The sequence below is a fragment of the Mytilus galloprovincialis genome, chromosome 9 (assembly GCF_965363235.1).
Source record: "Mytilus galloprovincialis chromosome 9, xbMytGall1.hap1.1, whole genome shotgun sequence".
Lineage (NCBI taxonomy): Eukaryota > Metazoa > Mollusca > Bivalvia > Mytilida > Mytilidae > Mytilus > Mytilus galloprovincialis.
The window spans coordinates 24,513,377-24,530,540 of record NC_134846.1 but is presented as its reverse complement, the minus strand read 5'-3'; the positions used below and the strand labels follow the sequence as shown (position 1 = coordinate 24,530,540).

General features: G+C 31.1%; 1 protein-coding gene across 3 annotated transcripts in view; it reads left to right on the top strand.

Moving 5' to 3' along the window:
- LOC143044683 (protein bicaudal C homolog 1-A-like) overlaps positions 1–14,731 on the top strand; it is a 73,605-nt gene extending 58,874 nt beyond the window's left edge. For 2 of the 3 annotated variants that reach the window (XR_012968758.1, XR_012968757.1), the window contains 3 exons: positions 842–1,586; positions 1,948–2,197; positions 2,799–2,937. Coding sequence is in view for 1 of the 3 variants with exons in the window: in XM_076216747.1 (XP_076072862.1) it covers positions 842–1,093; positions 1,577–1,586; positions 2,118–2,197; positions 2,799–2,959; positions 3,540–3,660; positions 4,450–4,595; positions 6,320–6,419; positions 7,031–7,449 (1,289 nt within the window). In the remaining 2 variants the exon portion in view is untranslated. Of the gene's footprint in view, positions 1–841; positions 1,587–1,947; positions 2,198–2,798; positions 2,960–3,539; positions 3,661–4,449; positions 4,596–6,319; positions 6,420–7,030 lie in introns of those variants that run through there. The other variant, XM_076216747.1, reaches the window with a different exon arrangement.
- The last annotated feature ends 2,433 nt before the right edge of the window (positions 14,732–17,164 follow it).

Here is a 17,164-nt window from a genome sequence, read left to right as displayed (position 1 = left end):
TGCTGGTAAGTAAAGTAGTCCCTCCAGTAGTCCCCATATGAAAGGTCAGATGGGCAGAAGTCAGTCTGCTGGTAAGTAAAGTAGTCAAGTCTAGTAACAATCAAAGTGAATCAACTAGTCCCTCCAGTAGCCCCCATGAGAAAGGTCTGATGGGCAGAAGTCAGTCTGCTGGTAAGTAAAGTAGTCCCCATGAAAAAGGTCAGATTGGCAGAAGTCAGTCTGTTGGAAAGTAAAGTAGTCAAATCTGTAGAAGTTACTTAAGTTTCTACTCAGGACTCCTTCAAGTCAGACTGAACTTACCTGTTTTAGAATAGCTATGTCTACCCATAGCCAAATGTTTACAGGACTCACTGTTCACCAAAAGAAACTGTAAACCTTTTTTTAATATCAGAAACTAGTTAGTTATATATAAAATACATGTAGTTGGTCAGTAGAGTATTTGTCAAAAGTGAATAAAAATATATGGTATTTGCCAAGAAGATACAACAAATGGAAGTTTTTAAGGACCTTGACTGCTATACAGCTCTTGAACGGTTGGTCAAGAAGATAGCAACATTAATATAAAAATGTTTCAATAGATGTCTTATTCAAAAAGTGCTTAATTCCCTTCAGTCAAAAACAATATAAGGAGAAGGAATGTTTGAAGCATTATTTTGGTCTTGTAAGTTCCTCAAAAATGTATTATCATGTTTGCCTGAAAAAGCATTCTCAACAGATGAAACGTGAGCAATTAAAAATCAGAAAACAGAAGAAAAATAGTTAAAAAAAAAATTACATTTATAAGATTGGTATATTGATGTCAATATAATATGAAAAATAATTATCCCTTTGTTTATTTCAGTGGATTTATCCAACTTTCAGAAGAGTCCGAATTCATTTAGCGGTATGATAACACGTGAAAATTTTGAAACCGATCCTAACAGTAGTGCTCATACACATGATCTGTTAGGTTTAAGTAAAACTGTAGATAATCAGAAATCCTTACAACTGGAGAGTAGTCAAGGGAGACGATCCTTAGAAAGTAGTCTCTCTCATGAACAATTAAGGACAAGTCTCTCATGTGGACATTTAGAAAATAGCATGAACAGAGCACGTCATGAAAGTAACATTACTCAGCATAACTTGGAAAGCAGTTTAAACAGAGTGCGTCATGAAAGTAACATTACTCAGCATAACTTGGAAAGTAGTTTGAATATGAACAATCTTGCAAACAGTTTGAATCAAAGAACACTTGACGGCAGTCAAAATCGCTCTGGTTTTGAAAGCAGTATTAGTCGACAGACACTTGAAGATAATTTAACTCAAACTGCACTGGCAAACAGTTTGGGAAGACAAGCTCTGCAGGACAGTATTAGTGCATCATTGTTAGCGAACACTTTGAATAAACAAATGTTAGATGGAAGTTTGAATCGTAATAGATTAGATACCAGTCGTAATAGACAGTTATTAGAAGGCAATTTGAACAGGGCTGTATTAGAAAACAGTCTTGGAAGACAACCTCTTGAAGGAAGTTTGAATCGAAATATTCTAGAAAATAGTCTTGGAAGACCAAATTTAGATGGACCTTTTCACCGAGCTGGTCTCATGTAAGTAAGATAAGCTGATATAAAGCTCATGTAATGGAGTACAGTAGTAATAAAATTTTTACCATCAAATATCAGATTCTTTCTTTACACTTTGACAAAGCCTTGCATTCTATCTACTTGTTTGCCTTGTACTAATAAGTTTCATATTTCGAGACAATATAAAAAAAAAATGTTGTATTATTGCTAAGACAACTCTCCACCAGATACAAATGAACATGTATGTTTAGTTATTGTATGTTGTTTAATTCCAGGAATCCAGACCATGTACCTGATGCTGAAGCATTGGGACTTCTAGAGAATCATCTCCATAGTTTGGATCACAAAGATTCCACATTGTTTATTGTATTTTGTTTAATTCTAGGAACCCAGACCATGTTCCTGATGCTGAAGCATTGGGACTTCTAGAGAATCATCTCCATAGTTTGGATCACAAAGATTCCACATTGTTTATTGTATTTTGTTTAATTCTAGGAATCCAGACCATGTACCTGATGCTGAAGCATTGGGACTTCTAGAGAATCATCTCCAAAGTTTGGATCACAAAGATTCCACATTGTTTCCTTTCCCATTTGCTGTTGATTATGAAGAAAGAAAACTGATGGCTAATAAAGGTATAGAATTTTAGTTAATTTAGTTATGGTACATTTAGAACATAAAAAGATGTTTGTTTGTTGCTTTATTTTATAGTAAAAATGGCATAAAATGCAATAAAAATGACTCACTCACTTGATAGCTTTATTCACATTTGTAGATAACTCCAATTCAAATGAGTGCCTAATGTGTTCCTTTGCTTTATAGAATGCAGTTTAATTTTAAGTTTAAATTACAAAATGAAACCATCTTACCCTTCAGTGCACTTATATTTGTCATGTTTGTTTCCCTAAAAGTTTCAAGCAAGCTAGGTTGGTTTATTTCAAAATATATGATACTGTAGATTTGTTATTATTCGTTGGATATCATTTTTTCATGGTTTTTATGGGTACAAGTTAAATGTTCAAACAATTACACATTTTCTATAGGATTGTATTTAGAGATTAGTAAAACCACGAAATCAAATACCCATGAAAATCACGAAAATCCACGAAAATTTATCAGCAGATTCTTATTCTTTTTTAAATGATTGATATGAATATGTATATTCTGTACTTGTCTTTTTAAATGAAACATAAACACATCGATTAATTGATGTTGATATTCTTATTTTATTGACAGCTATGCAAAAGAAACCAGAGGGTGAATCTCGTACACCAACTGATTTATGGTCGGGGATGGGATTTTCTAAATCAATGCCTGCAGAAGCTATCAGAGAGAGGCTTGCTAGACAGTTACAGAGCATGCAGCTTTGTGACCCAAATATGACTACCACTTATGAGGTATTATTAGAGACAAATCTTGTATTTATAAATTGTCATGCTTTTCATGTGTTTTCCTCTCTATATATATTGTAATAACCCAAACAGACTGTGTATATTTGAATATAAGCTATTTACAGATTTTCCGAAGGCTATCACTTGGGTGGCATTAGTTGCATTCTGATGTAAAATTGACAAAAAAATATAAAACAAGACATTTGAAATGTTGTCTGTTTGTCTGTTCACATATATGGTATAAATTTTTGAATTTTTATTTTATGTTGAGACTGTTATGTTAAATACTAAAATATCAAGACCCTTTTCCATTTATTGTTTTATGTATGAAAGGGAGATAAAAGAGGAGGCGGAAGATAACCGGGCGACATTTAAACTCAGAAGTCGAAAAATAACTGACAATGCCATGGCTCAAAAGAAAAAGACTTACAGACAAACAATATTACATAAAACAAGACACAAAATACTAATGACTAAGCCACACGAACCTGATATCAAAAACTGATTTAGTTGTGGGGAATATAAATTACCTCCCTTTTATAACAAACTATACATATGCATTCATCTTCTGTTTAACACTTTTCAGTCAGCTAATGAACAGCTTGCAGAGGAAATAGAACATGATCCATGGAATGATCAACAAACAGTCCCTCATAAGAAACCTCTTAACGCTGCCCCAGGGGAATATCCAAGTCCAAGGAAAAAATGTAAGTAGTTATAATAACAAAAAATCCTGCATAAGAGATTTATTGACTGTGTACCAGATAATATATGGGTCCTTTGAAAAATAATACTTTTATCACAAGTGTCATCTAGTTATTGTTAACAAGACTCGGTATTTATACAATGTGCTCTTTGGACAACTTTAAAAACAGTTGCTGTTTGAAAATCTTGAACCACAACATTTTTCCGATTATAAATTCTATGATTTGTGCTTCTATCATAACAGTTGAATGGTTTTTCAATTAGATTATACATGGAACCGAAAGAAGATACATTGAAATGAGGGAGGGAACCACTAGCAGAAACAGCTTCACAAATTAAAGTGTTTATGTACATTGAAGGAACATTTGTAATCGCCACCATGAAAAGAACTTTTAAAATGAGGTTTCAAAATTTTTTTAATTGAATAACATTTGATAAAACAAAAATGTGTTTGAAAGAATCTTTTAAAAGGCACAAGAAAGATGATGAAATGATTGTATATATAATCTATTCAACATGACATGTGCTTAAAAAAATAACCAATTAAGTTTTAATTGCTGTTCAACACTCTAGTTATGTTGTAAGACTACTTGTAGTGCTATGCAAATGTTCATTTTTAGGAATTTTGTGAATGTGGAGTTTAAGTATTTGATGTGATAGATAAAGATAAGTGCTTAAAAGAGGGAAATGATATCAAGGAAGCAAAAATAGTCATGCAATAGGGAAAATTCTCCAAGAACTAAAAATCCTAGAGTTTGTTTTTGATTTGAAATAGCTGTGTTATTTTTCAGATGATATGTGTTTGAGTAGTAGTAACCATGTGGATAGTGGTGCCCTGCCACAAGTCAAACCATGGTGGACAACTAGTATTGAACTGGCTGAACTCTTCAGTAAACTTGGTTTAGGCAAATACACAGATTTGTTTCAGCAACAAGAGGTAGGATTTTGTTGTAAACAAATAAAGGGAACAAACTCAGATGCAGTATTATATGTTGAAGATTTTCTCAGTTCACAAACATCAAGTATGTGCTTAGCTGCAAAACATCAAATTATTTGTGCAAAATGTTAAAACAAGAAGAAAATCTTGAACTTCTTGATTGTGAAAATACAATTCTTCCTTTTTATTTTTGTTTTATCATAATAGACTATTTTCATATAACCGACTTATGACTCCGGTTTATATTTTTTTTGACAGGTTACCTACGACATCCCAGTACTTGGTCAATTAAGAGCAACGTAAAGAAGTAACATCAAGCTTTTAATCTGTACAATTCTTTGGGAAAATGTAAAGTTTTCTATAAACAACAAACTCATCAGAAAATAGTAAAATTTCCCCTCAAATTACACCGATTAAATGTTTGATTTTACTTATTATGCCTGCTCTTAATTGACAGAGTATCAGGATGTCGTCGGTAACCTGTTGAAAAATAATATACACCGGAGTCAAAAGTCAGTAATATGAAAATAGTCTATTGCTACATATTATTGTAAGAATTCAATATAGATAATTTCAGACAGCAAAGAGAACACCAGAAGTGACTGTTATCTGCTTATAAATAATAGCAGGGATCAGGGCACTGGATTTGTAAAGTGTATTTTTAAAATCACAGAACAAAACATGTAATACAATTTATCGCCCTTTCCTACGCCTATATCACCCTGCTCTGTCGCTCCGTAATTCTGGTATCAAGACTTCACAACGAAACCACCCATTATTAGCGACATCACAATGTGAGAGGAGAAGTTATCAGCAATGTCACAATGCGAGAGGTACCGATTATCAGGTTGTCTGCATGTTGATATTGTAAAATATCAGCTGCGAGACATAATATGAAGCTTTTTGTCGAGTAAGCGCAGGGAACAAGATCAAAAATCCTTCATATTATGTCGAGCAGCTGATATTTTACAATATTAATATGCCGATAACCTGATAATCGATTTATCGGGCTGTATTTGCGTCTTTTGGAAGTATTGTCTTAGTTTCACCAGCAACAAGAAGTTGACTTGATAAGTTCGGGTCAAACTTATCAACGTCGGTTCAAACATTATGACGTCGCTGATATGTCCGGGTCAAAGTTATTAAGGCCAGGTCAACGTATTTGATGTCACAAAGCCGTGATATGGAGTTTTATTAAGAGCTGAGCAGATTGATATAGACAGTTGGACGACCGATAAAAGACGTTATCAAGCTTGCTTTCGTCAAGCGTAAAACTATGTTAGGAAGAGGGAAAAGACCAGTAATTGTACGATAAACAGATAATCGGGTTTTCTTCGTATAGATATTGTAAAATATCAGCCGCTTGACACAATGGGAAACTTTTTAGCTTGTTCGCTGCGCTCACTTGCCAAAAAGGTTTACATTGCGGCTCGCAGCTGATATTTTACTATATCAATGTGTAGAAAACCGATAATCTTTATGAACAATGTGATGTTGCATATGCATATGTTCACAAGTTGACATTTTACTATGTTTTACTATGTAAAATGTATGGAATAAACTGTGTTGACAGATGGATGTTACTAAAAAGTTATGATTGGAATTTTGATCGAATGCCGAAATAGTATACCGGTAAATATTGTCAATAAAACAAAAATGAATCTAATCTGCATTCAATCTAAGATAATTATTGGAATTTAAGTATTTTAAAATTATATTTCCAGATTGATTTGTCAACATTCCTTACTTTAACCGACCAGGATCTGAGGGAACTTGGAGTTTCCACTTTCGGAGCAAGAAGGAAAATGTTACTTGCAATAACAGGTAGTTGACGTGTGACCATAGATATGGAAATGACTTGGAGAAAATATAAAACACTCTTTAACCATTTCATGTGTAATTTGCCTTTCAACGAACTTAAATTGAAAAAAGGGTGATCAAACAGCAACACAGTTTTAGATAAAATACACTTGTGTGCATTAATATCAACTAGGTTGTCACATCAATTTTCTTTTTTAATTTATAAAGAAATCACAACAAGATTGTTCACATGGTAACTTACAGATTTAAGTATGAATTGGACGATTCTAATCTCTTGTTTGAATAGCTTAAAATTGATTGTTAAAATAAACAAGAACTTTGTGAAATTTCTCCAAAAAATTATTTGCCCATAACTGGAATATAACAGTTATTTTCCACTGCTCCCAATCCAGATTTTAGATTTTTTCACACAGGGAGATAATTGTGAGCGTCAATAATTAGACAGTCAATTTTGTTTTCAAGATTTTCGGATTATCGGCAGAATTATAATTTAATCTTAGTTTTTAAAGCATGTTTAAGATTTGATTTGATATCCTCCCTCTGCCTAATAGTGCAGTTATAGTAATTGTAATCATAGTGGGTGAATTGTCATTAGCAAAATCTTTTTCTTCCAGATTTAAACAAAAGGAAATCCATGATGAACAACGATAGCAGTAACTTTGAGGGAAATACAAGCCAACAACAGACACTGAGCACAATGCCTCAAGCATCTTTAATGAGCCAAGCCCCGTCAACATATACACGTGTAAGAGCACCACCTGGGTTTGGACCACAGCCCCAACGTTTGCCAGTTACATTGAACAATGCTCCATTTTCAGCCAGTGAAATCCAAGGACTAACATCACATAGTCTCAGTAGTAGTGCTGGGAGCAATCTTTTCGGCAATCATGGTCCAATTGGTCTGGGATCACGACACATGTCATCAAGTTCATTGTCAGCAAGTGCTAGTAGTATGAACTTTCGTGATGCAGATAATTTAAGATCAACAAACAGTTCTAGATCTGATCTTGCTAGTCTCAGTGGGAGATGGTGACATATTCTTCTTTTTTAAGTGTAAATTTTGCAGAAGAGTGAGCACATTTTAGTTGTGTAATTTTTTTTTATTTAATACAAATCTCTACAAATAATTGTGGATGAAGTTTTTACAGAAGTAAATTTCATAAATTCAGTATTTATCATTCCTAAGTTCAAGTTAAAAGGTTTCTCTCTCAATTCCTCTAAATTTCCCCCTTAAAATTTACATTTAAAAAAAATTAAAAAGGAATAGACAAAGTACAATATATATTGCTACCTGTTAAGTTTCCAGAGTTTCTAGTGTGGATCAAGATGATTAGCTATCAAAATTTGGGGACATTAATTTGATTAGGTTTTTGGGAGGTTGTATAAATTTTTGATATATACAGTAGTATTATACATTCTGTTTACTCTAAATCAGATGATTCATACCATATAATGGAAATAACACAATTAACATGAAAGTTCAGTTATATGTTTGAAAATATATGTGTTGTTGCATGGAATAGCACATATAATGTTAAAAACAACCATGCATATTAATATTAACTTTTAGTTATTTATATATGGTTGTTGCAGGCAACAAAAAGTTTTAAATGTTGTCATTTTTGCCATAATTATCTTTAGATAATGGTTTTATTTACTCTTGCATATTTCTAATCTAAAGACACTCAAATAATTCTTTTCACAAAGAGTTTTTCAATATATGTATATGGTAATATATTCATACCTGAAAATCTAAAAATAAGTTTACTCTATTAGGTGTTATTGTATGTTAGAATAAGTTATATTTTTTTCAATTAACTTTCAATACATATGTAAATAGCATTAATAGCAAACTAAATTGGTTACCCAAACATTGTTGCAAGTATAAAATACTTTTGCTGTACACATAAGAATTAAACCAAAACAAACCCACTAAAAAGTACCTGTTTACTTTTATGTTGATTTCAGTTCTGAATTCTATTGAAAATGTATTTTTGCATCTGTTGTCAGATGATCAAGAATTATATTGATCTGTATTGCCCCAAAAAACAAAAAAAAATATATACAAGTTACATAAATTGTTTTAACTGATTGTTTTAAAATTTTGCTACAAATGCTTATCTCATCTTATTTGCGCATTCCAGCTGTTTTTATCTGCATTATTTTCATATTTTTACTCAGTGAAAAAAAGTCCCAAAAGCATTCAAACTTTTCAAATCTGATGATGGAAAGGGATGTGACCCAAAGTATGTAAAAAGTAAAAACTGTTGTATGCCAGAAATATTTATGGACTAATTAGGAGTACTACTTGCTATATGACAATTTTTTCTCTAAAATTCACTTTGAGGTACTCGGATAAGTTATTTTTTGCACAACACACACTTAAGATATTTCTGTAATGAAGGAAATCGAATTAATTTAAATTATAAAACTTTAATGTACAATATGAAACCCAATGCTACCATTCATCAAGTAAATGTTTTTAAGAGACAACCTCAGTTTAAAAATCTATGTAGATGTTATTTGTCAATGAGCGCAGTAATATTCAGTTTTATATGCAGATATTTTATTGTGTTGGTATTATATATGCAAATAAATGTAATTGCAGGACTTCAACCAAAAAAGTATAAGAAAGTGTTTATTCCAAATATTCTTGATTTTTCATAGTGAAATTTCTTGCTGAAATAGCATGTTTCTTATTTTATTAAAAAAAAATTATAAGTTCAATTTTAGTGTTGAGGAATCCAACATCAGCTGCGTATTATGTTATTATTGTACATATAGAGTTTTATATCATGATGTGATACTATATGCTGTGATGTATTTTTTGTAAATATTATATTACATACGTAATGCTTTAATTTGCTTGGTTGTTTTTTATGATGACAAAAATCTTGAAGCTTTATCCCAAACAGTGGACCTTGGAAATTTTTGTGTAATTGTTCTCATAATTGAATATTGATAGATTTCATTCATATGATTTGCCAATCAAGAAAGAATTTATCTAAAGAAGATAATAAAACAGATAGGAGAAGAAGGACTTGTCATACAGTCATTGTGCATGTCTGTTGTAAAACATTCTTTAAATGTTATATATATATGCATTCGCAAGTTGTTTCACTATCATTTTAAATATTGTACAGTGTACATACTTATACACACCTTTTACATACAGAAATTTTATATTTATCATTTTCTTAAAATATTTATAAAAGTGGTATGACAATTAAAAAAGTGAAAAGAAAGCCTCTTTTGTTCGATATAGTGATATGATTTATTAATAAGTAAATCATACTGCCTTCATACAGTATGTTTCAATTTTCTTTTTGCTTTTTCTCTGTATTTTCCACTAAAAATCCTGTACAGACATATTAAATGTGTTTGGTGTATGGTATTACATGTACTGGCAAAGATTGAATAGAAAATTGCATTGAAAATCATAAATTTGTTAAATAAACCCTTTTTGAGCATTCAGTAAAGTTTTTAAGCCATGTACATAAAAAGAATGTATAAGTTATATTTTTTATTTATATATTAGATTTGTTTTTCTCTGGTAATGATTTTATTTAAAGTAGTCATGACATAGTATAATTGATAATTTAGTTTTATATTAACATCTCATTGTTAGCTTTACGTAATATTTATTTGTTATTGTTTTATTGTTTGTTTCTAGTCTGAATCATTTTGTCTCTTTATAGTCTAATTCATTGTATCTCTTGATAGTCAAAGACTTTCTTTACAGATTTATTAACTGATGAGTTCAGGATTTTTTTTTCATACACATATCACATATTGCATAACAGTTGACTGTACTTTAACCTATCATAAGATTTCTAATTTATAGGGAATTGTTTTCTAGAGTTTATCAAATTATAAGTTAGATATAAATAGCTCAATTTATCAATGCCATTATCATGACATGTGTAGCCATGTATATATCATTATATCTCATGACTTAAATCATTTTGACAATCGAAAAATTAATATAGTTATACACACACTAATTGACAGTCTATTTTGTTTCTATACTTATTTTTCATTTAAAGAAAAAGCCATTTGGCAGACTGCTCCATTAAAAAAACTCCAAAATGCTTAAACAAAATAATCACATACAAGTAATTACAGGATTCTGCTGTATATTTATCATAATTCTCTGTAAGAGTAAGCATTGATACAAACATGTGTATGTGAAATAGTTCTATGAAGAAATACTTGGTTTGATGATGAAGAAACAAGAGATATGGATAACCTCAAAGAAGACTTAGTTATACAGAGATCTATATGCTAATCAACTTCTCAAAGAAGTAGTGAATAAAAGTGCATTTGTGAAAATGTAGGATAAATCGCTGCTCTCTAATGCAGTAAACAAACAACAATTATTCAGTCTTAAACAGAAATACATTACTGTTATTGTTTTACAAGTAATAAAGCGTAGGTTGTAAATTATGTATAGATTTATCATTTATCAGAATGATTGTGTATTTAAAATTTATTTTAATATAACATAGATATATAGGGTATGCCTTCAATAAATATTGAAGAAAAAATTATGATATGAAATTGACTCAAATTCCGTCCAGTGCTCACTAATCTTGAGCAAAACAATGTCTGTGATTATTTTTTCTGATTGCCATTTTTTTGCCAATATATGCAACATTTAACTCTTAAGAACTTCATTTGGGTATAGAGAGATTGAAATATAGTTTACAATGTATTATGCTAAAAAAGCTCATTACTTTTAGTGCTGATTTAAATCAACTTTGTAACCATAGTTTGCTACATTTGTAAACACATCTTGAAATGTCAGACAATTTTGAACAATAAAACAATTTTCCTCAGATTTTTTTGGAACAATACTGTTTTTGGTACATTTACATAATTTTTTGTAGCACCAGAAAAGCAAAATGTTGCAATCTAACTTTAAAATTTGGTTTGTTGAGAACTTCAGTCATATATAAATTAAAATTCGTTTTAAGCTTTATTGGACCAAAAGAACCTGTTTTAGCTGTTGGTGTCAATTGGCAACATTTATTGAGCCTTCAATTTCCTGACAAGAAAGATCGCATAATTTTTTCCTAATATTGCTGCAAACATGGTCTAATTGCAACAATTTTCTTCAAATTTCAAGCATTTTGTTTTTGTACAGATATTATAAATTAATCATTGCATATATATCTTATATCGCCAAAATTACAAAATTGTACACAATTACAAATGTTTTAAAATTTGAAAGCAAGCAAATTTTATGAACAAATTTTACAAAATGTCTGCATTTAGAGTCTTGCACACAAATGTAGCAAATAACTTGTTGATGAATGAATGAATATGATAAGTGCTAATTGTTTTTTTGTTTTTTATTGTTTTTGTTTATATTTTATCATGTCGTTTCAAGTGTATATTTATATCAAATATTTATACATATCTTTATGATTGAACAATTCACAAACTCCATTCAAAATTGAAATGAGTGGTTTCTTTTACAATATCTTTGTCTTTCATATCTAGAAGTATCAGTTTAAAGAAGTACACATTGAAAGTTATTTATTGGTTCCACATTTGAAAAATATTTGGTAGTTTAGAATTCAAATTTTGAAGTAAGTAACTGAAATGATTCAAATTGTCATCAATCTATACATGATTATGCCACATTACATTTATTTGAACAGTAGCATGGTCTTTTACATTTTTCTCTAAGTATTATAACATTTGTCTGGAATAATTAAACACCTTTGTTCATATTTTTGTTTTTGGTATTTCTGTCACAGGACATTACTTTGTGTGCTTTATTTAAATTATATCTTTGTTAACAGAACTCTTACTATGATATTTGTGTAAGATGAAGGAAACTTATAATGTGTAATCACATTTTTCCACCAAGTGTTTTAATAATTTGATATTTAATAATTCCTTTACATCCAAAACATAGAAATCATTCACAAAACTACCAAAGAAGATCAAAATACTTACATAAAAAATCATCAATAATTTATTATGAATTGGCTTCATGGGGAAGTATGTTTTATGCAGGGAATTTGAATAGATACTTTCAAGTAATTTTTGCCATGTTTTTTATTTTTTTTTTAATATTTTTAATAGTGCACAAAATACAATTATAAATTCCTGTTGATTTGAAGAACCAAAAATCAAGAAAAATTCTCTTCTGCTCATATTACTGCTCAACAGAACTTTCAAATTGTTTGACATTTTCTGTATAAACCAGTGACATTTTATAATATTGATCGATTTAAATTCATATTTATTCCTTGTGTTATTATACATATTTTGTAATTTTTGATATAAAGGTCCACTGGGATAGGTCCATTGGGACAGGTCCACTGGGGTAGGTCCATTGTGATTAAACTTTTGGCCATGAAGAGGTTGACAAGATTCTAATCAGTAACCAAGTAAATTGTACAAACTTAAACTTGGAAAATATTACTTAGTCCTTATTTATTTAAGTAAACACTTCTTCAGTTATTCATGAGAACTTTTAACATTGATATTAATACCATAAACAATAGATTTTGGAAAAAAGGGATGGTGTTTTAATTTTTCATGTACATAAATTTTTAAAAATGTATGATTTCCCAATTTTCATGATAATGGACTTTCTGAAGTGATTGAAAATCACTTAATGGATACGCCTAAAAGGGTTTAAGAAATCCCTTTTCTATTTTGGGGTACACCAACATAATTTGGATATTTAAATTGTTTTCTGTATAAAATGATTACAAATCTAACAAAATGATGGAATTCATCCACTTTCGTGAAGTTCTAACCTTTTGATGTAATTATTCCTAGAAAAGCCTTCATCATATTGTAAAAACTGAAACTAAAAACTAAGTCTATATCTATTTTTTCTGAAATTTGTGTACAAAAATAGTAATGATGACGTTCTTTCATTTACTCTTTCTAATAATACAAATGTAAGTGGGCTATTTAAAGTTTAAGGAAAATTTATTGAAGTTTTAGTTCTTATTCACTAGAGTTTTTATTTCAAGGACATTGCTAAAATGAGATTTGTAATCTTTCTTTTTTTTATTTGCTTCCAGAGGTTTTCTCATTTTACTTTCAGAAGTGTTACTAAGTCATAGCCAAGGATGTATCAAAAGCAACATAAGTGGTCTGTGGGTTTTCCTTGTTTTAAGAATTCCAAAATTATTTTTTTTTGCTGAATAAGTAAAAACTTTAAATATGATAAATTGTCATATGTAATAAAATGATGATATTTTTTTCACACTGATATAATTGTTTGTCAACCTCTTCATAGGTTAAAATGAAAGGTAAATGGCTGAAACAGATTGGCTTAAGAAGCGTATCAGCACGAAGGTTGTGTACAGAGGCTTGTTTCTCTAAGGTTAACTATAGTCCTGTTGTGAAATAAATAAATAAAAAGATGTGGCTACTGCAAACCATCTAATTTCGAGATCGATATTTTGGGCATAGTTTGCGATTATAGAAAAGTAACATCCATATGCAAATATGTACAACTGAATATGCAAATATGTACAATTTGAATCTTTCCTTTTTTCACTACATCAAATTAATATGAAAATAGCGAAATTAAATCTCTGTGAAATGGGGAGGTAAGAGCTAAATGCAAAATAAAGTATCTGAAAAATAAGTTGGTTTACAGTAATCTGAATTATTTACAGTAATATGGTACTGGTCAAGTCCTACTTTATATCCATGTACTATGGCTTTATTTGTTACCAATTCTCAGGGTTTTTCTAAAGTCAGCAAACATGCCAAGATGAAACATTTACTTTGTTGAAGATTTGTATTTGTGTTTTACTCATTAAATCCATGAAAATCTAAACTCCATGTATTATGAATCTGGGGGATATATTGAAGATAAAGTGATACCAGTGAATGTGCATTTAACTATATTATCAAAGATAATTTAGAAATAAACATTGTGTTTTTTTCTTCTTTTAAATGGAAGTAAACTAAGCTTTACTGCTTAAGTCCTAACAGTAGTGGTGATTCATTGGTCACTTCTAAATACATGCATGGATTGTATGTGATGGATAATAAAACACTAGTATTGTCAAATTTCCATTCTGAAAGATGTTAACCTATGAGAAGCAAGCTTAAGGCAGCCAAGGAAAGTACTTTAGGATACCACTTTATTCAACTGCTGTCAATCAAATGGGGCACCATAAGGTCAAATTATGCATGGTTGTATTATTATAGCTGCTGGCATAGTTAAAACCATATTTATAGTATATATATTTTTTCTGATAATCATGTTATTGAGTATTCTTGCTTTTGAAAAAATATGAAATAATAAAAAAAGTTTTATTGTAAGTTGATTTTTGCTTGTTCACTTTTGTATCCCCTACCATCCTTGACCAAATGAAGCTTCAATGTTGACAATTTTAAGTGTGAAAACAAGTTTTGAATCGTCTCTATGTTTATCCATGTGCTGTAACTCCCAACTCGGGCAATTGTTCCTTTATAGACAGTAATGGTAACGTTTTCATCTGTAGCTCAGTGTATATGTATGATGGCTCGTTTCGTAGCTGAGACATTTTCTCACACATGTGGTTAAATTTTCAGGGTACGAAATGAGATTCATTTTCCCATATATATCATACCCTGTAATAAAAATTTGATGCGGTTCTTTGTGGTTCTTCACACAAAAAGTTCTTTGAAGATTTAATACTTTGAATACATTTAATAACTCCATAGTTTTTTGCACATTAATTGTATGGCCTCTACCTTCCAAATCAACACAAATGGTTAAGCTCAGTCACTTGTTAAAAATAGAAACATGTCCAATATCAGTACACAGAGATTTTTTGTTTACACACAATTTGAGGTGAATTAGGGATATTGACCCAACTGGCTTGATATATATTGAAAAAACTTATTGCAGTTATTGAGCAAGTCTCTGATGTGTATAAAGGAATATGGTAGATCTGGCTCTTCATGTTAAAGAGGAGCCTCACTCGCTCATCCTCTTCATGTCTGTCAGCAGACTCAGCACACAAGGCCTCAACCAAAGAGGAGACCATATGTGGTAATAATGTTCTCTGATGAGGGCAACTCATACTAACAGCCTTGATGGTGTTGTAGTGTGTTAGTCTTGAGTGCAGGAGGTAGTGAATATCAAACCTTGGCTTGATAAAACCTAACACATTTTATAATAAGTATTTTCTGCTTCTCCACTAAGCACTCAGCATTAAGGACTAAGAGCAATACAATACTTAGACAGATATATCTTGCCTGTCAATATAAACTTGGAATACAATCTGACTGGCAGTAACAATGTTATTAATTCGAAGTTGTTTGACCATTGTTTTTTGTGGGCAGCCCCTAGAAATAATCCACAAACTGAGATGTACAGATAGTAATACAACTCTAAACTAACTTGTGCAGAAAAATTATTATGGAAAATTGCTAGTTAATTCAAAATTTGCTGTATAATGACTTTAACTTGAACAGAAAACAGGCAGGTGAGACAAAAACTGGTCAGCACAGTCAGAATAATGTATCTGGTAAGATGACATGTCTTTTTATGGCCAGTTACCTTGTGAACTAGCTCTTTAAAAATCTTGTTCAGTGTGTCTGTCTAGTACAAAGTAGGGTTAATAATCATATAACAAAACATCTTATTTTCCTGCCTATGCATATTGTTTTGCGACATCAATTCTATATGCAAATAATTTAAATGAATTTTCCCCGGAGAGAAAAAAACAAAACCTGACAGTCTAACATGTACATTGTAAAATACACAAAATACAGTTGACCTGTTGCATATAGCATTAGAAAAAAGACCAAAACACAAAAACTTAACTTTAACCACTAAACCATGAAAATGAGGTCATGGTTAGATGACACCTGCTAGTTGAACATGTACACCTTATAATCATTCCACAAAGGCGGAGGAGGGGGGGCAGGGGGCCAGGCCCCCTTTATAGGGAAAAAATTTGGTTGCTTATATAGGGAATCACTGAAGCGTGACTGGAGCAAGCCCTCTCTTAGGCAGTCAGTGGGCCCCCACTTAGAAAAATTTGAGATCCGCAAGTGCTTATAGACTTGACCTCCAAAATTTAACTTTGATCACTGATGCATGAAATGAGGTCGAGGTCAGATGAACTGTCTGACGAGCATCAGACCTTGCAAGATACCAAATACTAAATGTATATACTAATGCTATTTATTACTCATAATAAGAGAGAAATTGACATTACAAAAAAAATCTTAATTTTTTTTTCCGAGTAGTTACTGAACCATGAAAATGAGGACATGGATAATGAGTATGACAAACAGAAACGTCATAACATAAGGCAGGGACTTTCTATACTTGTTTGTATAGAAAGCATCTGCATAAGGCATCAATCTATATTCAAAGTATGAAGCATCCATGTCTTTTAGCTTCTTAAATATAAAGCTTTGAGGTAGTTCGTTAACTGCTGTTGCTAGGGGGGAGGGGGCACTTCATTACTTAATTGACAAGAGGGTAGCGCTGGGTTTCTGTTACCCACCCTTTTCATGTAATTTAAATTACAAAAATATATACTTTTTTGTTGAGCCTGCGACTTTTGTAGCAGGAAGCTCGACATAGGGATAGTGATCCGGCGGCGTCGTTTGCTAACTTTTAAAAGCTTTATAATTTAGAAGATATAAGACTTGAATGCTTCATATACTTTGTATATAGATGCCTCATGATACGAAGTTTCTGTCAGTCACATGTCCAATGTCCTTGACCTCATTTTCATGGTTCAGTGACTACTTGAAAA